We start from the raw sequence: 16,555 nt of genomic DNA, 5'->3' as shown, positions 1-16,555 counted from the left end.
GGCCCCTCTGCCTCCCTGTCCCCCACCTCGCCCTCAGGGCTGCCTCCAGAGCATCTTCTGCATCGCACAGCCCGCCTGTCCCCGGCACGTTCTGAAACTCGACCCATTGTCCTCTCCAAAGTCTTTCTGGTGAGGTGGTTTCTGCCCATGGCCTTTAGCTCTGTTGTCAAAATCCCACCCATGCTCCAGCGCCCACCCCAGGGCCGCCTCCGTGCCCAGGGAGCTGCTGCCTGTCAGACGCTCCGCACAGTGGAAAGGGACCAGAAGCCACCGAGTGACTTGCAAGCTTCTCCTTTCTCCAGACTGTCCACCTCCACCAGTCCCCACCCTCCTGAGCGGGGGATCACACTGGGGGGCACCAGGAGCTGCTCAGGGAGGCCCATGGGGGTTCATCATGCTTCTGTCTTCCCTTCTCCCCTTAGAACTGGAGACTGGTGGTTGGCCAAGTCACTCGTCACAGGGAGAGAAGGCTATGTGCCCAGCAACTTTGTGGCCCCCCTGGAGACCCTGGAAGTGGAAAAGTATGTGGACCAACAAGTCCCCTCGAGCCAGAGGGGCAGTCGCTGCTTCTGTTCCATAGGCTGTGACTCAGGGCAGGGCCAGAAAGTGGGCCCCACTGTGAGCCTTGGGACTCCAGCAGGGGACCAGAGAGTGACATCTAGACCACTGGGCGCTTCCAAGGAGGTCACTCTTCCCACTGGACCAGAAGCCGCCCCTTCCCTAGCATCCCTGGATGGAACCGTCCCAGTGTCTAGCCTCAGAGCTCACAGCAAGGACCTAACCAGCAACTCCCCACTGCCTCCAGGGACAGGACTCAGGGCTCAGATCCCAGGGGCGTCCCAGGAGAGGGGACTTGTTTAGAACTGGGTTTGCAGCATCCCCATCACCAGCTTCTAGAACACATCAGGAAGGTCCACGCTGGTCAGGGCAGTGGGCCTGCTCATTCTCCACTCACCCACTCACCTACCCACCCACTCACCCACTCACCCACTCATCCACCCACTCACCCACTCACCCACCCACTCACCCACATTCACTCACTGACTCACCCACTCACCTACTCACTGACCCACTCACCCACTCACTCACTGACTCACCCACTCACTGACCCACTCACCCACTCACTGACTCACTCACCCACTCACCCACCCATCTACTCACTCACTGACTCACCCACTCACCACCACCCACCCACTCACCCATTCGCACACCCACTCACCTACTCACTCACCCACTAACTCACCCACTCATCACTCACCCACCCACTCACCCACTCACACACTCACACACCCACTCACCCACCTACTCACTCACCTACTCACCCACTCACTCATCCACCCACTCACCCACTCACTCTCCCACCCCCTGACATACACTCATCCACTCCCACTTACCTACCCACCCACTCACCCACCTACTCACTCACCTACTCACCCACTCACTCACCCACTCATTCACCCACCCGTGCACGCGCATACACATACACACACACACACATACCCATTCACTCACTTACCCACCCACTCACTCACCCAGCCACCCACTCAGTCTCTCACTTGGTGCAGGTGCGAGGTACGCTCTCCCAGAACGGGGAAGGTGTCACAGTGGTTGACATTTGGTCCCATGTCTGTCCCAGAACCGTGTGGGGGAAGCTAGGGCACCTCCACATTGAGCAGCCCCTGCTGAACACAGAAGGAGCCCAGGCTGGGTGTCTCTGGCGTCTCAATCATTCAGACACAGCTCCAGAGCGGGCGCCTGCTCTTGTGTGCCACCTGCACTGTGGGGAAGGGCCATCCATCTGGAGCATTTTTGCAGAGGTCATACAAACTATGTTCCCTTTTCATTTCAGGGAGACAGTAAGTCCAGTTGCTGATAGGAAATGGGATGGGATAGGGTCAGAGGGACAGGGTTAACAGGGGAACAGGAGCGGCTGAGCCTAAAAGGTGCATGGACTAGAATGCTCCAGGCAGCGTGGTCGCTCTCTGAGGCTCACTGCCTTTGCCCTTTTCTAGGTGGTTCTTTAGGTCGATCAGCCGCAAGGAGGCAGAGAGGCAGCTGCTGGCTCCAATGAACAAGGCGGGTACCTTCCTCATCAGAGAGAGCGAGACCAATAAAGGTGAGTGGTGGCCTTGCCACCTCCTGCCCAGGGCTCCTCAAGAAGCACCCACCCACCACCAGGCTCCTCTTCAGCAGCCACTGCCCTGGTCTCCCTCCTGATTTGGACTCTGCCCAGGAGCTGGCTTTAAGATGGTGTATGCCAACATGCCGTCCCCCAGGCTGGATGGCAGAGAGCCACACACCCAGCCACTCGCTGTCGGCAGCTACACTGGGAGCCATGGGGCTGAGGAGCCTGTGTCCCCTTCAGCCTCAGGGTCTAGCCACATTTGGGAATCAAAGGATTTGGGGGTTCAGAGTATCCCTAGAGAGCATCTCAGTCAGAGAGCACAGGTAACAGGAGTTTGGGGTGATGCTCGGTTGTGGAGATCTGGGGAGGCAGACCCCGTCCCAAGGATCACAGATTCAAACCCGAGACTGAGCAGGCTTTCCTGCCGCCACCAAGCCACTGTGCTTCTCTTCCTTCTTTGGTCATTTAGCTCAATGACATTCCTTCTTTCTTCTTCCTTTTTTGTTTATTTGTTCTTTTTAGATATACAGGACAGTAGAATGCATTTTGACATATTATACATTCATGGAGTGTTACTTACTCTAATGAGGGTCCCATTGTTGTGGTTGAACATGAAGGAGAGTTTCCCTGGCCGTGTGTTCACCTGGTTGTGAACAGAGCAAAGTGATGGCCAAGTCATTCTGCCGTCTTTCCTATTCCCACCCCTCCCTTCCCTGCATTCCTCTTTATCTAATCCAGTCAACCTCTATTCTTCCCTCCTCCTGATGTTTGTGTGTTAGCTTCCCCATATCAGAAACAACATTTGGCCTTTGTTTTTGGGGGGATTAGCTTATTTCACTTAGCACGATAGTCTTCAGTTCCATCCATTTACCAGCAAATGCCACAATCTCATTCTTCTTTATGGCTGAGAATATTTCATTGTGTGTATGTATCACATTTTCTTTATCCATTCATCTGTTGAAGGGCACCTAGGATGGTTCCATAACTTAGCTTTTGTGAATTGATTTGCTATAAACATTGATGTGGCTGCGACTCTGTGGTAAGCTGATTAAGTCCTTTGGGTACATACTGAGGAGTGGGATAACTGGGTCAAATGGTGCTTCCATTCCAGGTTTTCTGAGGAATCTCCACACTGCTTTCCAAAGTAGTTGCACCAATTTGCAGTCCCGCCAGCAATGCAGGAGTGTGCCTTTCCCCCAACATCTTTATCAACATTTAGCACTACTTATATTCTTGACAATTGCTATTCTGACTGGAGTGAGATAAAATGTTACAGTAGTTTTAATTTGCATTTCTCTAGTTGCTAGAAATGTTGAACGTTTTTTTCATGTATTTGTTGATCATTCATATTTTTTCTTTTGTGAAGTGCCTGTTGAATTCCTTTGCCCATTTATTGATTGGGTTACTAGTTTTTTTGGTGGTGTTTATTGAATGCTTTATATATCCTGGAGATTAATACTCTGAGATGCAGGTGGCAACGATTTTCTCCCTTTCTGTAGGCTCTCTCTTCACGTTCTTGATTGTTTCCTTTGCTATGATGTTTAGTTTGATATCATCCTTTTATTGATTCTTGATTTTACTAGTTGTGCTTCAGGAGTCTTGTTGAGGAAGTCAATTCCTGCACTGACATGATGGAGAGTGGGGCCTACGTTTTCTTCTAGTAGGTGCTGGGTCTCTGGTCTAATGCCTAGGTCCTTAATCCTGACCAGGCCTCCCTGTGTGTCTGTGTCCTAGGCTCTTCTTATAAATACACAGTCCGTTGCGTGAGGGCCCAACCAAAGCACCTCATTTACCTTAATCCCCCTTTAAGAACCCTGTCTCCAGACACAGTTGTGTCCTGCAGGTAGGGATTAGCACTGCAGCATCCGAATTTGGGGCTGTTGGGACACAGCTCAACCAAGGACAGAGGCACATGGGCATTGAGAGTGGCAGTAGTTCAGTTCCGTGTGGTGCAGAACGTCCTGCGTGCGTATCCCACGACTGGCTCAGTGGTTCTAACTCTGGTGGCACTGGGCTGTTTCCCAGTGGGACTGAGGTGCCTGTGCCACTCTGGTCATGCTCTGTGGACTCCTTGGTACACCTGCTGCAGTAGTCCACCTCGGAGATTCTAGGCCAGTCCCCCATTTGACTGATGAGGGAGCTGAGGCCCTGGGAGAGGAAGGCCTTGTCTGAGGCCGACAGTGGACACCATGGACGAGGCTCTGAATCTGTGCAAGCTTCAGACTGTATCAGGCTGGGGGGATCAAGGACCCTCCAAGTGGTGTGAAGAAAACCTGTTCATCAGAAGGCTGCCCACAGGGCCCTGCGATGTGCTATGGGGAGGAGATGGGGACGGTGAGTCGGAGGAGGAATGGGGGCAGAGAGTGACTGCAATGTGAATTTGGCTCCTGTTAGTGGCCAGTGAACAGCAGCCAGGAGTTGCATTTCTGACAGCAAAAGCTGGGTGAAGAGAGCTCAAGGCACCGTGAGACACCCTGCAGCCGTTCTGTGCCTCAGGGCCAGGGCCACACTGGGGGCAGAGGGGCATCGGGACTCAGGGTGCTCTGGGCAGAATTTCCTGTAATGCACCAGCAGGTGCCTCAGGTCTTATGTGCACGAGTACATGCATGTACACACCTGGGTGTTATATAGAGACATTGGGATGTTGCCACCATCCCATCTTCAGGGCAAAGCACCTCTGTCCAAGGAACCAGCAGGGAACCAGTGGAGATGGCATGTGTGTTCTGGGGCTGTTACTGGTAGAGCATTTCCAGCAAATGCAGAGGCAGAATGGTGTGATGGGGCCCATGGGTCCACTTCCACAATTAGCTACTCAGCAGGTCTTGTGTCTTCTCTACCCCCCCACACACACATGTGTGCACACACACAATGACACATGTGCACACACACAACAACACACGTGCACACACACAACGACACACGTGCACACACAGGCTCCTCAGCATTCCAAAGGAAGCCCTGAATCTGCATCACAGGGCCACGGCCAGTGGAGGCAAGGCCAGCAGAGAGGCAGCCTGGGGGGGGGCGTCCAGTAGCCTCTAGATGTCCCTCAGCTTCTCAAGCCTCTGCTCTTGGTGTCTTTGTGACGACAGCCTCATTTCCCAGTCCAAAGGCAGGGGCACCTTTCCGTGGTAAGAAATCTGAATCTGTGAGAGCCAGCCCTCTGTGCCCAGGGCAGCCCAAACAGCCCAGAGCCAAGAGTCCTAGTTCTGTAAACCTGACGCTGGTTGGAGCTGGAAGTGCTCTTTAAGAAGAGCACCCACTGTCCTGAGACGTCACAGAGAGGACTTGGAGAAGACCCCCACAGTGCAGGAGAGTAGGGCTCCCTGCTTACTGAGAGGCCGCTGTGGGAGAAAGGGGGAGGAAAGCTCTTGTCCTCACTGCGAGGTCCAGGGATCTGTGAACGCGCTAGAGCCAAGGTCCTTACAGACTGGGACACAGGGGTACCAAGCCGGGTCGGGTGGGCAAGGACCTTGTAGCTTCCAGCCGGCGGCTGCAGTGGGTGTGGGGGCGGTGGCAACTTCCCGGTGCACTGGACAGTGCAGAGCCTCTCTAGTCCTTTCATAGGTAGGTGGTGAGAGAGGCGAACCCGTCAAGGAAGATGGGAGGGGGACGGGATGGTGGTTCTGACCTGAGAAGAAGGGGCCCAAAGACACAGGACCATGGAGAAAGAGGTGTAAGACAGTTCTTCTCTGGGACAATGGAACTATTATTTAACACCTCTGACCCCTGGTGGAGAGGGGTGGTACTGCTCCTGGTAGGCGAGTCCTGGGAGGTGGGGCCAGGGAAGCCTGCCCAGAGAGGGACCTCTTGCTCAAATAAGAGTTGGAGAGGGAGGGAGTGTCCGTGGTACCCAGAGAGCTGGACAGAGGCATTTTATAGCAACACCAAGTTCACGGACAGAAGTTTTTCAGCTGAAAGTTCTTACTTCCCCAATTGTTCTTAGCCCTTGGCGTGTGCTACTACTCGTCTACAGGTACAAAATCCACAGGTGTGTGTCTGCCAAGCTGAAGGAGCAGGTCCGTGGGACACAGCTCTGTGCTCCTCCCATGGGCATGGTGCCTAAGGTGGATGCACCTCTTCCTGGGGGAGTTGTCAGCCTTTATAGCCAAGGACCCCAACATGTCTCAACATTCCATGGCAAAGGGTAGCTGAGGGACCAGGTGCTCAAGTAGGGGACTTGCATGATTGCTGAGAGACTGTCCTACCTGCCCCAAGCTCGTGATTCTCTGATTGAGTTTGAGGCTTTGGGGAAGATCAAGGTGATCAGATGGAGCCAACAGGGAGGCTCAGGGGGGCAAATTGGGATGAAGGAAACCAGTGGAAATGGAGCCCAGAACCTGAGGACCTGTCCTTCAGAACACGGACACCAAGCCCCATCTGGGTCCCGACCTTTTGACTCTGTGCCTTATTCCTCCTTTGTGTCTGTTGGCCTCCAGGTGCCTTTTCCCTGTCTGTGAAGGATGTCACCACCCAGGGGGAGATGGTCAAGCACTATAAGATCCGCTCTCTGGATGAAGGGGGCTACTACATCTCCCCCAGGACCACCTTCCCTTCCCTCCAGGCCCTGGTGCAGCACTATTCTAGTAAGGGGGTGTCTTGGAGGGGCGGGGGCTTGTGCCAGAGGAGCTCTTGGGACGTCTATTACAGGATCCCAAATTGTGTGAATTGCCTTGGGGAGTTGGAGGGTGACCAAAGCCAGACCTGAGAAGCTGGCCCCTCTCCACAGGGTAATTCAAAGCTAATGCCTCGTGCACACAGCGGAGGGTGTCCACATGGAGTCTGGCCTCCAGCTCACTTTTCTTTCTTCCCTGATACAGAGAAAGGGGATGGCTTATGCCAGAGGCTGACCCTGCCCTGTGTGAGCTTGGCATCGCAGAACCCCTGGGTCCAGGACGAATGGGAAATTCCCCGGCAGTCCCTCAAGCTGGTCCGGAAACTCGGGTCTGGGCAGTTTGGTGAAGTGTGGATGGGTGAGTTGTGGCACCCCTCCCCGCCCTGCATCCTGAAAAGGGCAAGTTGCCCCTGAAGGCCAAGGGCCCAGTGTACGCAGAGCTCCTGCCCCAGGAGGCCTTGTGAGGAGAGGCAGAGGCCAGGCCCGGAATGCTGAGGGGCATCCAGTGGTGATGGAGAGGACAGAACCCACTCTCTCAGCCCTTCTCAGCCCTGGCTGGCTTTGCCACAGACCCTGTGCGCTCGGCTGGCTTGCTGACTTCCTGGCCTCAGCTCACAGACAGAAGCTGTCTGCTAGACAGAGTGGGCCACTAACTGGGAACTCCAGAGCCTGGTTGCAGACCAAGGCCACCACCTGCCAGTGTTGACTTGGGCCAAGTCACTCAACTCCAGCTCCCAGTGTCCTCCAGCCGCAGGCGGCTCCTGCTCACCACAGCACTGTTGGAACATAGAAGGCTGTTTACTGTCTGCCTGCTCCGAGGCACCAGGTCAGGCTCAGACCCTGATGCTCCTGGAGCCTTCTGCCCAGGCCTGGCGCGAGCTGCAGCTTCCCTGGGAAGGACAGGCCTGTCATTGTCTGTTACTCAGTATGTTGCCTCCCCCCTAAATTTCTCCATTGCCTGAGGCTCCCGCGTGGCCAGGGGAGATGGTCACATCCTCGCCAAGTATGAACACCCATCCATCACCCTGGGGGACACACATTCCATCTCTGGCCTCAGGTCCCCATAGAAGGGTCTGGCACCTGGAATCTCGTGTCAGTGGTGACAGATGTTCTCTGAGCCTCTGAATGGCCCCTTTACTCCCCACCCCTCTTCCCTGGTCAGGTTATTACAAAAACAACTTGAAGGTGGCCATCAAGACCTTGAAGGAGGGAGCCATGTCTCCAGAAGCCTTCCTGGCTGAGGCCAACCTGATGAAAGCCCTGCAGCATGAGAGGCTGGTCCGTCTGTATGCCGTGGTCACCAAGGAGCCCATCTTCATCGTCACCGAGTACATGGCCAGAGGTGGTGCCCCAGCCCCGGCAGAGGACCAGGCTTAGAGGGCGGGAAGTCTCGGTGGATCGCTGCAGTGGGTTTGCCAGGCCAGGGGATCGCCACAGGATCTGCACCAGATGTTGCTGGTGCAGGGGGGCAGGAGGGGAGGAGGCCGGGAAGCAGGAGGGCTGGTTGGTCTCTGCAGAGCTGCCTCCTCGGCTCAGGAGCCCTGCCGCCAGTGCTCCCAGAGTGCATCTTCTGCACCCAGTGCACTTTGATACCCGCTGGGAGGGACAGAGCCTTGAAAAGGGGAAAGAGCCATTGGCTGGGCATCCAGAGATAGTTCTACTGCCCCTTCCTATCATAGGACCTTTTCCAAGTATATGAACATTTCATAGCATGGTGACCAGAGGGGTGAGGCTGGGCAGCCTCTGAGGTCCACAGGGTGTCTCATGGGACAACAGTCTGGGAACAGCTCTCTCCAAGCCAGTGTCTTCTGGCTGATGCTTGGAGCTCAGGGACAGTTTCCTTGCCACTGAGGATGATGGGGGCAAGGCAGGTGGGCAGGAATGTCCTGTCATGTCAGGAAAGACCACTAATCCCAGAGCCAGAGCTCAGGTTCCAGTCCCCACTCCTCTGGCCCTGAGACCTCAGGCAGGTCCCTGAACCTGCTGTGCGTTCACTCTGGGTGGTTGGGCACTACCCCAGGGTAGTGAGGCCTGGGTCTATGTGAGCCTAAGGCAGCAACAGCTGCAGGCAGAGCTCCCGGTGCATCCAGAGATCTGAGGACAGTGCCCGCTTCCTGCCCCCAGCCCGCTCAGGTCACCACGCACAAGTGCAGTTGAGGCCCCTCTCTCTCTCTCTCTCTCTCTCTCAGGATGCCTACTGGACTTCTTAAAGTCAGATGAAGGCAGCAGGTTGTCCCTTCCACGACTGATCGACATGTCAGCCCAGGTTGGTGAAGTACCCCGTGCAGAGGGTACCTGGGGGAAGTGCGTCCTTCTGCGAGCCCTGAGGCTTAAGTGAATCCACTGGTGAGAGGTTGCACTGGTTAGGCTTCACCTGGACTGTGAAGGACAGAAAGCAACGATGACATGAATGTGGAACGTCCAGCCGTAGGCAAGCTGGAGGCTCCACCCCATCAGGAACCTTAGCTTGTCATCTTACTGTCCAAGATGGTGACTCATGGCTCTACCGTCTTGTCCCATGGCGTCTTAGTGCCACACCTGGCAGCAAGCAAGCCTGGGAAATGCAGTCCCCACCCTGGGCAGCCATGATGGGGTGAGGCTGCTCCGTTGGGAATGGAGGGAGGGCAGATGGATGTCGTGGGAAACCCAGAGTGTGGCCAAGGGTTCCGTTTGGCAGGTGAGAGGTGTGCTCCGTTGTCCTTCTCACATGGTGCCACCAATGCCTTCAGCAAGGCGTGACTCTGAGAACACCCATCCTCTACCAAGACCCTAAGTCCTGGCGCAGCCCCAGGATCCGCCCAGACTGATGGGCAGGTGTGGGACACACAGGAGCCCTAGGGACATTACTTCTCTGAGCCCTAGAGAACGTCCACCATCAGGGAATCTTTTCAGCTGTCCTGGACTTGTCCTTGGCACCCTTGGGGCTCACATGAAGAACTTCCCAGACTCTGTAGGGGGGCAATGAACGAGGAGGAGAGAGCTTTCCTCCCCTGGGGACTGTAGCTGGGGGTTCTATCTAGTAGGAAGACGCACCTGGTGGTCCTGTGTGTGTGTCTATTAGAACTAGAACTCTCTGCAAGAAGGTGTGGTCTGTGGTTAGCCTCTAAAATGTGAGTGTGCACATGTGTGCGTGCGCACACACACAGCTACAGAGGGGGCCCTCCCCACCAGCCTCCTCTCTTAGCTGGTCAGGCTGGACCTGGGATTTGAACCTGACCTTGGCTGTCACGGCCGCTTGCAATGGGTAGGTGCTGTGCAGGGAGCACGGTGCTTACAGGAGNTCCTCGTTATCTTTAACTAGTATCAATGCAGGAACTGAGGTCATTGTGCCTTTTTTCCATGAGGCAAGAGACGAGTTTGAGCAACTGGTGAGATGGTTATGGGATAAGCCCATCCTCTCGCTTCCTTCCTTCTCTTCTCCCGCCCCCGCCCCCTGTCTTTTCCAATCCCCATCATAACCCCTCAGGAAACCTTGGGTCACATGGGGAAAGGTCAGGAGAAGCCATCTGAGCTCAGGGCCAAGATGTGGTCAAATATCTGGGGGTTAAGAAACCAGGAAATCGGGACCTCCCAGAAGACAGCTTCTAGACCACATTGGGGTCACACCGCGCCTCGCCCTGCATGCAATCGCATGCACAAACGCGTGCACACACACGCAAGCAGGGACCTCGGGGCTCTCCTCCCCTACTCTGGGGTGGGGTGCAAAGCACACAGGGCACTTTCTCCAAGGCCAGCGCTGGCCACCCCGTGTAACCTCCAGCTACGACCCCCGTGCCCTGCCCTGAAGCCCCGTGGCATGGTTCCTGGTGCCTAGTACCTGCCACACCTGCCTCCGCTGCCCAGAAGGCTTTGGTCTCTTCTCTACCCTACAAAATCCCGGTCAGCTCAAGACCTGAGTCGATGTCGTTTAGGTTCCTGGATGCTGGGGGAGATCCACCTGGCTCTCTGTTCTCGGCCTCAATTTCCTCGCCCATCAAGGGGTGAATAAGCCTTAGCTAAAAGAGCTACAGAGGGGGCCCAGCAGGTAGTCCTGGCCTGGTGCTGCGATCTGGACTGAGACAACTCCTCTTTGGTGCCTCTGTTCACCCAGATCCCTACATGCAGGTTCAAGCCTTGGCACGAGTTACTTCATTGAAGGCTGGCCTTAACTCCTGGATCGGGAGCCCCCTCCATGGTCCAGGTCAGGACGGAGCCCCCAGGAGGCTTAGAGACTTGATGAACGGGCTCCCGACTCCAGGCAGAGTGCTTGCCAAGGAGAGGTGCCCTCTGACTGTGCCCTCCGCCCCTCCCTCTCCTCCTCCTTCCTGTCCTCCCTGGAAGGCCTGTGGAGACAGCTGCTTGGAAGGAGAGGGCAGGAGGAGACAGCTAGCCACCCTGCTGCTCGGGCCTCGGGGCTTACCCATCTGGAAGCAGTGGAAGCCCTCTTTCTTCTCCACCCAGGAGGACACATGTCCCTCCCAGCGGTAGCCGCCCTCCATGCATCCACTTAAAAGCAATCAAAGGCACCCACCGTGCCCTTCTGTCCCATCAGCCTTGCCAGAGGATGAGCTGGTCCAGAGACAGGTGGTGGTCAGGTCCTTGCTCTCCCAGGGCCTGTGTGGGATGCTGGGAGGAGAGGCCCCACGCCGACCTTCACCTTGGGACCTGTCTCCTCAGATCGCGGAAGGGATGGCGTACATCGAGCACATGAATTCCATCCACCGAGACCTGAGGGCGGCCAACATCCTGGTGTCTGAGACCTTGTGCTGCAAAATCGCGGACTTCGGCTTGGCCCGGATCATTGACAGTGAATACACTGTCCAAGAGGGTGAGCAGAGCCCCAGCCACAGGGAGACGCCGGGCCTCACCTGCCCAGCTCCCCGAAGCCCTCTTGAGCTTCTCCTTGGTCCTGCACTGCAGAGCCTCACTGAAAGGGACCCGGGGAGGCCTCTGTGGCCCCCACCACTTGGCCTTCCCCCTAAATGCGCATGGCAGAAAAGAAGTGCCTCCAGACCTCCCACGAGGAGGAGCTCGGCATGCGGTGGGTCAGGAGACTGGGCAGCCCATCTCCCCGCCGCCCCGGAGATTCACAACATGTCAGCGGTTCACCTGGTGCCTCACCAACTAATTTGAGTTGCAAATGCTTTTTCCAGTTGGCTCCTGTGAACCCCATGGAGCTGGGCTTTCACAGGACACACTGAAACACGAACAGCAAATTCTTGGACCTACATTTGGGTTTCTGCAGAGCACTCTTGCTTTACTCTCNATAAAAATATTGTGTCCAACTACAAAAAAAAAATAAATGAAAAAAAAAAAAAAAAGGGAGGGTGGGGGGATCTGAATACATTTAGCTGAGTATGAAGATCAGCCGACACAGGAGGAGCAATGTGGTGCGGGGACCACGTCTGTCCTCAGGGGACTTCAGGCTGGCTCACAGGACGGGCACCCAGTGGAGAGCCACGAGGTCTGCCCTAAATGCCACCCAGGACTGCAGCCTTCACTTTGAGGACTACTTGAGGGACTGGGACAAGTTAAAACGTTGGGCCTATGTTATAACAAGGCCATGTGACATAGAAAAGGACTCTTCTATCCCAGATGGAAATTCATGCGTGCTGCCCAGTGAAGCCCACCTACTCTCTTTTTTTGGGGGGGGGAGCACTTGACCTCTGAGCCACGTCCCCAGCCCTATTTTGTATTTTACTTTGGAGACCGGTCTCACTGAGTTGCTTAGTGCCTCGCTAACTTGCTGAGGCTGGCTTTGAACTCTCCATCCTCCTGTCTCAGCCTCCCAAGCCACTGGGATTACAGGTGTGTGCCACCATGCCCGGCCCACCTGCTCTCTTTTTAAAGACCCTAAGGACAGTGGGGACAGACGTGTGACTGGTAGAGACTCCCGGGTCTCTGGATGGTAAAGAACATCAGCCACTGTGCCCCACCAGGTGACAAAGGTCTCCTCTGCTGGAGTCCCTTCAGCCTGCGGAGCACCAACAGTTCCTCTTGCGAGGACCCTTTTGGGCCTGTGCGTTCTCAGGCACACACCCTCCAGTGTCCTCCTGACTCCCTGGGTGCACCTCTGCACTGTCTGGTGGCCAAGCCCCGCGAGGCACAGGTGTGGGGACAGGCGGGGAGGCTGTGGGCAGGGCAGCCAGGCTGGCCTCACAGAGCTGCTGGGCTTCTCCCCCAGGAGCCAAGTTCCCCATCAAGTGGACCGCCCCGGAAGCCATCCACTTTGGGGTGTTCACCATCAAAGCAGACGTGTGGTCATTCGGGGTCCTCCTGATGGAGATCGTCACCTATGGGCGCGTGCCATACCCAGGTAGGTGCTGCCTCTTGCAGCTCTCACAGTGCTCTGCTCTGCTGTTACGGCCCATGGCAGCCATCCCATCCTCAGGCACTGTGGCCACCACCCACTGGTCAGAGGGCCGCCCGTCAGCTGGACTGGGATCCAGGCCTCCCTCTGGTTGTGGGATTAGTCCCCTCTATCAGTAGCACCCTAGGCCTCAGGGCTGTGCCCAGGGAAGGTCAAACGAGCCCCCTAAAAACAGCAGCCGAGGCAGTCAGGTCTAGACAGAGTTCATCCAGGGAGCTTGTCGGCCATTGAGGACAGTGGTCCCTCTTTGGCCTTAGCCTGGGGGCATCCTCTGAAGCCTGTCCCTGGGCAGAACCTGAGCCCCAGGCTCATGTCACAAGGGCCTAAGCAGCTCTGCAGGCTGCAGGGAGCAGCCCCACCAGTAGCAGAGGTTCAGTTTTCCTGGACAGGTGACCTAGACAGGGTCCCATCCTGAGACGGATTGTCTAGTTCAGGAGAGAATCGACAGCCTCGTTTCCAGCTCTCCAGATAATAAAAAGTAAACCAAGTTCTGTTTAAAGGGTCACCAGCTGGGTGGCCACCAACCAGGGAGGAGACTGATCTGATGAGCCTGTGGGGGCTGCTCTCCCCTTCCAGGCCCAGTGTCCCCCAGGGCCACTTGGATGACACCACCCCCTCTGGAAACCACCCTCCCTGACATGCTCTGTCCCTCTGCCTGCAGGCATGAGCAATCCCGAGGTCATCCGCAGCCTGGAGCGAGGCTACCGCATGCCAAGGCCGGACACGTGCCCACCCGAGCTGTACCGCCAGGTCATTGCTGAGTGCTGGCGAAGTCGGCCCGAGGAGCGGCCCACCTTTGAGTTCCTGCAGTCGGTGCTTGAGGACTTCTACACGGCCACCGAGGGCCAGTATGAGCTGCAGCCCTAGGCGCCTGCTGATTCAAGGGACTCCCTGCGCCAAGCCTAGGGACTGAGGTTGACCTTGACATTTACTCTCAGCACTCCATCCAGCCCAGACAAGCCGCTAAAGCAGGGGGGGCGGCGGGGGGGATGGCATTCCATTTCTCAGATGGGAAAACCAGGAGGTGAGGTGGCTTGGCAGGTGGCTGGTGGCGGGGCTCTGGAGTGGAGCCAAATAGAAGCCACTTTTCACTAGCTGTGTGCCCTTGGACAAGTTACCTAGCCTCTCTGTGTATCCCATTCCTTGTTTATAAAATGGGGGTAGACCATTTTTGTTTGTGGTCAAGTCCAGTAAAGGGTTCAGAGTGCCTGACACACTGTTAGGTGATGGTCATCGCCTAAGGCTCAGTGCTACCAGCCATAACCCTAGGTCGGCCAGCAGCAAGCCACCACTGCTCTGACTGTGAGGCGCCCCCCTCCCCTGCCCTCTCCTCCCAGATGCCTGAGGGGGAGCCATTAGTCCTGCCTTGGCTGTGCACTGGCACTATGGGACTCTTCCGTCACAAAGCCACGAGAGTCTGACGTTTTCCGTATCGTTGCTGGCATTAACAAATCGGGAGGTGGCATGCAGGATGTGTACTAGTGTGCACGTTGAGGGAGCCCCCGATTCTCCGTGAAATCCAGTTCCCAGCCCCAGGGCGACCAGGGACCCAGTTGTCCCTGCCCCTCAAGGCCGGAAGGGGGCGCCCTCACCCCACAAATCCTTGGCCTGAGTCCTGGAGTCCTGGGAACCAGGGTTTTGGGGGACTGTGAGAGACCCGCTCCTGGGGCTCTAACCCCAGGCACAAGGGGCACTGGGTGGTACTCCAAAGCCCGTGGGCGGTCCTGCTGGTCACGAAACCTCCCCACTTGTCCTGCTTTTGTTCTGTTTATAATAGGCTTAACTTTTTTAACAGTTTAGGTTTATAATAATAATAATAATAGTCCCCAAGTATACAGTCCCCGTGTGCTCTCCTCCCTCTGCTCTAGTTTCTACCATTATCTTGAAATGGTGGGTCCATTTGCTGCAATTGAAGAGTCAGTGTTAGCACATTACTAACCAAAGACCACAGCTTGCACCAGGGTTCGCTCTGTGTGGAACATTCTGTGGGTTTTGACGTAAGTTCAGTGACATATGCACAGGGCTCACAGGACAGCTCCACTTCCCTCAAAATCCCCCGGCTCCCCTGCCCATCCCCGCCCTCCCAGCCTGGCAGCCAGCTCGATGTGTTTCTCTACATCTGACCCCGAGAGGACCCCTGAGCTAGGAATTTAGCACCCCAGGAACAGAGGAGGTACGGAGGCTCTGGCTACAGGACTGTTGGCGGGCCCTCATGGTTGAGCCCTGCCTCGAGTGTCCCCTGCAATGTTCTGGGGTTTGCATACAATTTGCTGTTTGTTTCCACCACAGTCTGAGGGTGGGAGAGAGGTCAGGGCATCTTAGCTCTTGTTCCCATGACCACCTGTTTCCACAGATGAAGAAACTGAAAGAGAGCCCTCCCCACCAGCCTCCTCTCTTAGCTGGTCAGGCTGGACCTGGGATTTGAACCTGACCTTGGCTGTCACGGCCGCTTGCAATGGGTAGGTGCTGTGCAGGGAGCACGGTGCTTACAGGAGGAGGACGTCAGCAGTGCACCTTCATAAGTAGCTGAGGACCAGGGCTCTCAGCCCTGCTGCATTTGAGAATTATGTAGGAGTCCAGGTGGGGGGAGGGTGGCACATTAACAAGTCCCAGCGCCAGGTTCAGGTGGGCTTGGGCATCAGCATTTTTAAATATTCCCAGCTGATACCAAGGTCCACCCAGGACTGAGAACTGCTGGGCCAGGCTGTGTGAGGTCTGGAAGTGCCCCTTCTCGGGGTGTCACTTGGGGTCCTAGAATCACAGGCCCAGCTGATGCTGTGCTTTCCCCAGCGCTAGTGTGCAGTGACATCTGCAGGGGCTTGAGAAGCCCAGGAGATCAGCAGTAGGGCTAGGAAGGCAGGGGCCCTCCTCTACTCCGATGCCTGGGAACCCCTGGGAAGGGGAAGCTGGAGCCCGGCCTGCAGGACCAGGCAGAGTTCTCTCCACCAGGGGGCGCACTGCCCCAGCGGCCGGGCCTGGGACAAGGTTTCCTGGTAGCTTTTGTTCCACATAAATAAGTCCAGACAGGACAAAGAGCCCTCCAGCTCCCAGCCAGGAGATGAAACTCATGGAAGGGAGGGGAGGAAGGGAAAGAGGGGTGGGAGAGAGTGGGGATGTGGCCAGGGGGCAGAGGCCAAGAGGGTATGAATGGGCAAAGCATTAGTATTCTCCCTGCTGCAGATTTATGGTTGGGAGAAAGCACCCTACAGCCACAAGCCACCTCCCCTCCCCTAGAAAGACAGACTCCATCAGAAAAGGATGCGCAGGCCATTCAGACCTGGTGAAATGAGAATCAGCAAGGTCCTGGGTCAGATGCCTGGGCTCAAACCCAACTTGACTCTCTGAGTCTCAGTTCCCTCGTCTGTGAAATGGGCACAATACCAACACCCAGGACTAGGTACATAGGGTGGGCGCATCGGGAGGTTTGCCCCTCCTCTGTGCCAGGTCCACTCTGACACTCTGAAGA

The 16,555-nt window shown here is 56.1% G+C and overlaps 1 protein-coding gene across 8 annotated transcripts in view; it reads left to right on the top strand.

The window, feature by feature from the left end:
* The window catches only part of Blk (BLK proto-oncogene, Src family tyrosine kinase), a 53,904-nt gene extending 39,603 nt beyond the window's left edge, over positions 1 to 14,301 (top strand). For 7 of the 8 annotated variants that reach the window (XM_048801478.1, XM_048801479.1, XM_048801481.1 and 4 more), the window contains 9 exons: positions 423 to 521; positions 2,013 to 2,116; positions 6,565 to 6,711; positions 6,946 to 7,098; positions 7,903 to 8,082; positions 8,930 to 9,006; positions 11,397 to 11,547; positions 12,904 to 13,035; positions 13,751 to 14,301. In XM_048801478.1, the coding sequence (XP_048657435.1) occupies positions 423 to 521; positions 2,013 to 2,116; positions 6,565 to 6,711; positions 6,946 to 7,098; positions 7,903 to 8,082; positions 8,930 to 9,006; positions 11,397 to 11,547; positions 12,904 to 13,035; positions 13,751 to 13,956 (1,249 nt within the window). In that variant the 3' untranslated portion in view covers positions 13,957 to 14,301. The remainder of the gene's footprint in view (positions 1 to 422; positions 522 to 2,012; positions 2,117 to 6,564; positions 6,712 to 6,945; positions 7,099 to 7,902; positions 8,083 to 8,929; positions 9,007 to 11,396; positions 11,548 to 12,903; positions 13,036 to 13,750) is intronic. The other variant, XM_048801483.1, reaches the window with a different exon arrangement.
* The last annotated feature ends 2,254 nt before the right edge of the window (positions 14,302 to 16,555 follow it).

The sequence above is a fragment of the Marmota marmota genome, unplaced genomic scaffold, assembly GCF_001458135.2.
Source record: "Marmota marmota marmota unplaced genomic scaffold, marMar, whole genome shotgun sequence".
Lineage (NCBI taxonomy): Eukaryota > Metazoa > Chordata > Mammalia > Rodentia > Sciuridae > Marmota > Marmota marmota.
This window is presented reverse-complemented; position numbering and strand designations above follow the sequence as displayed.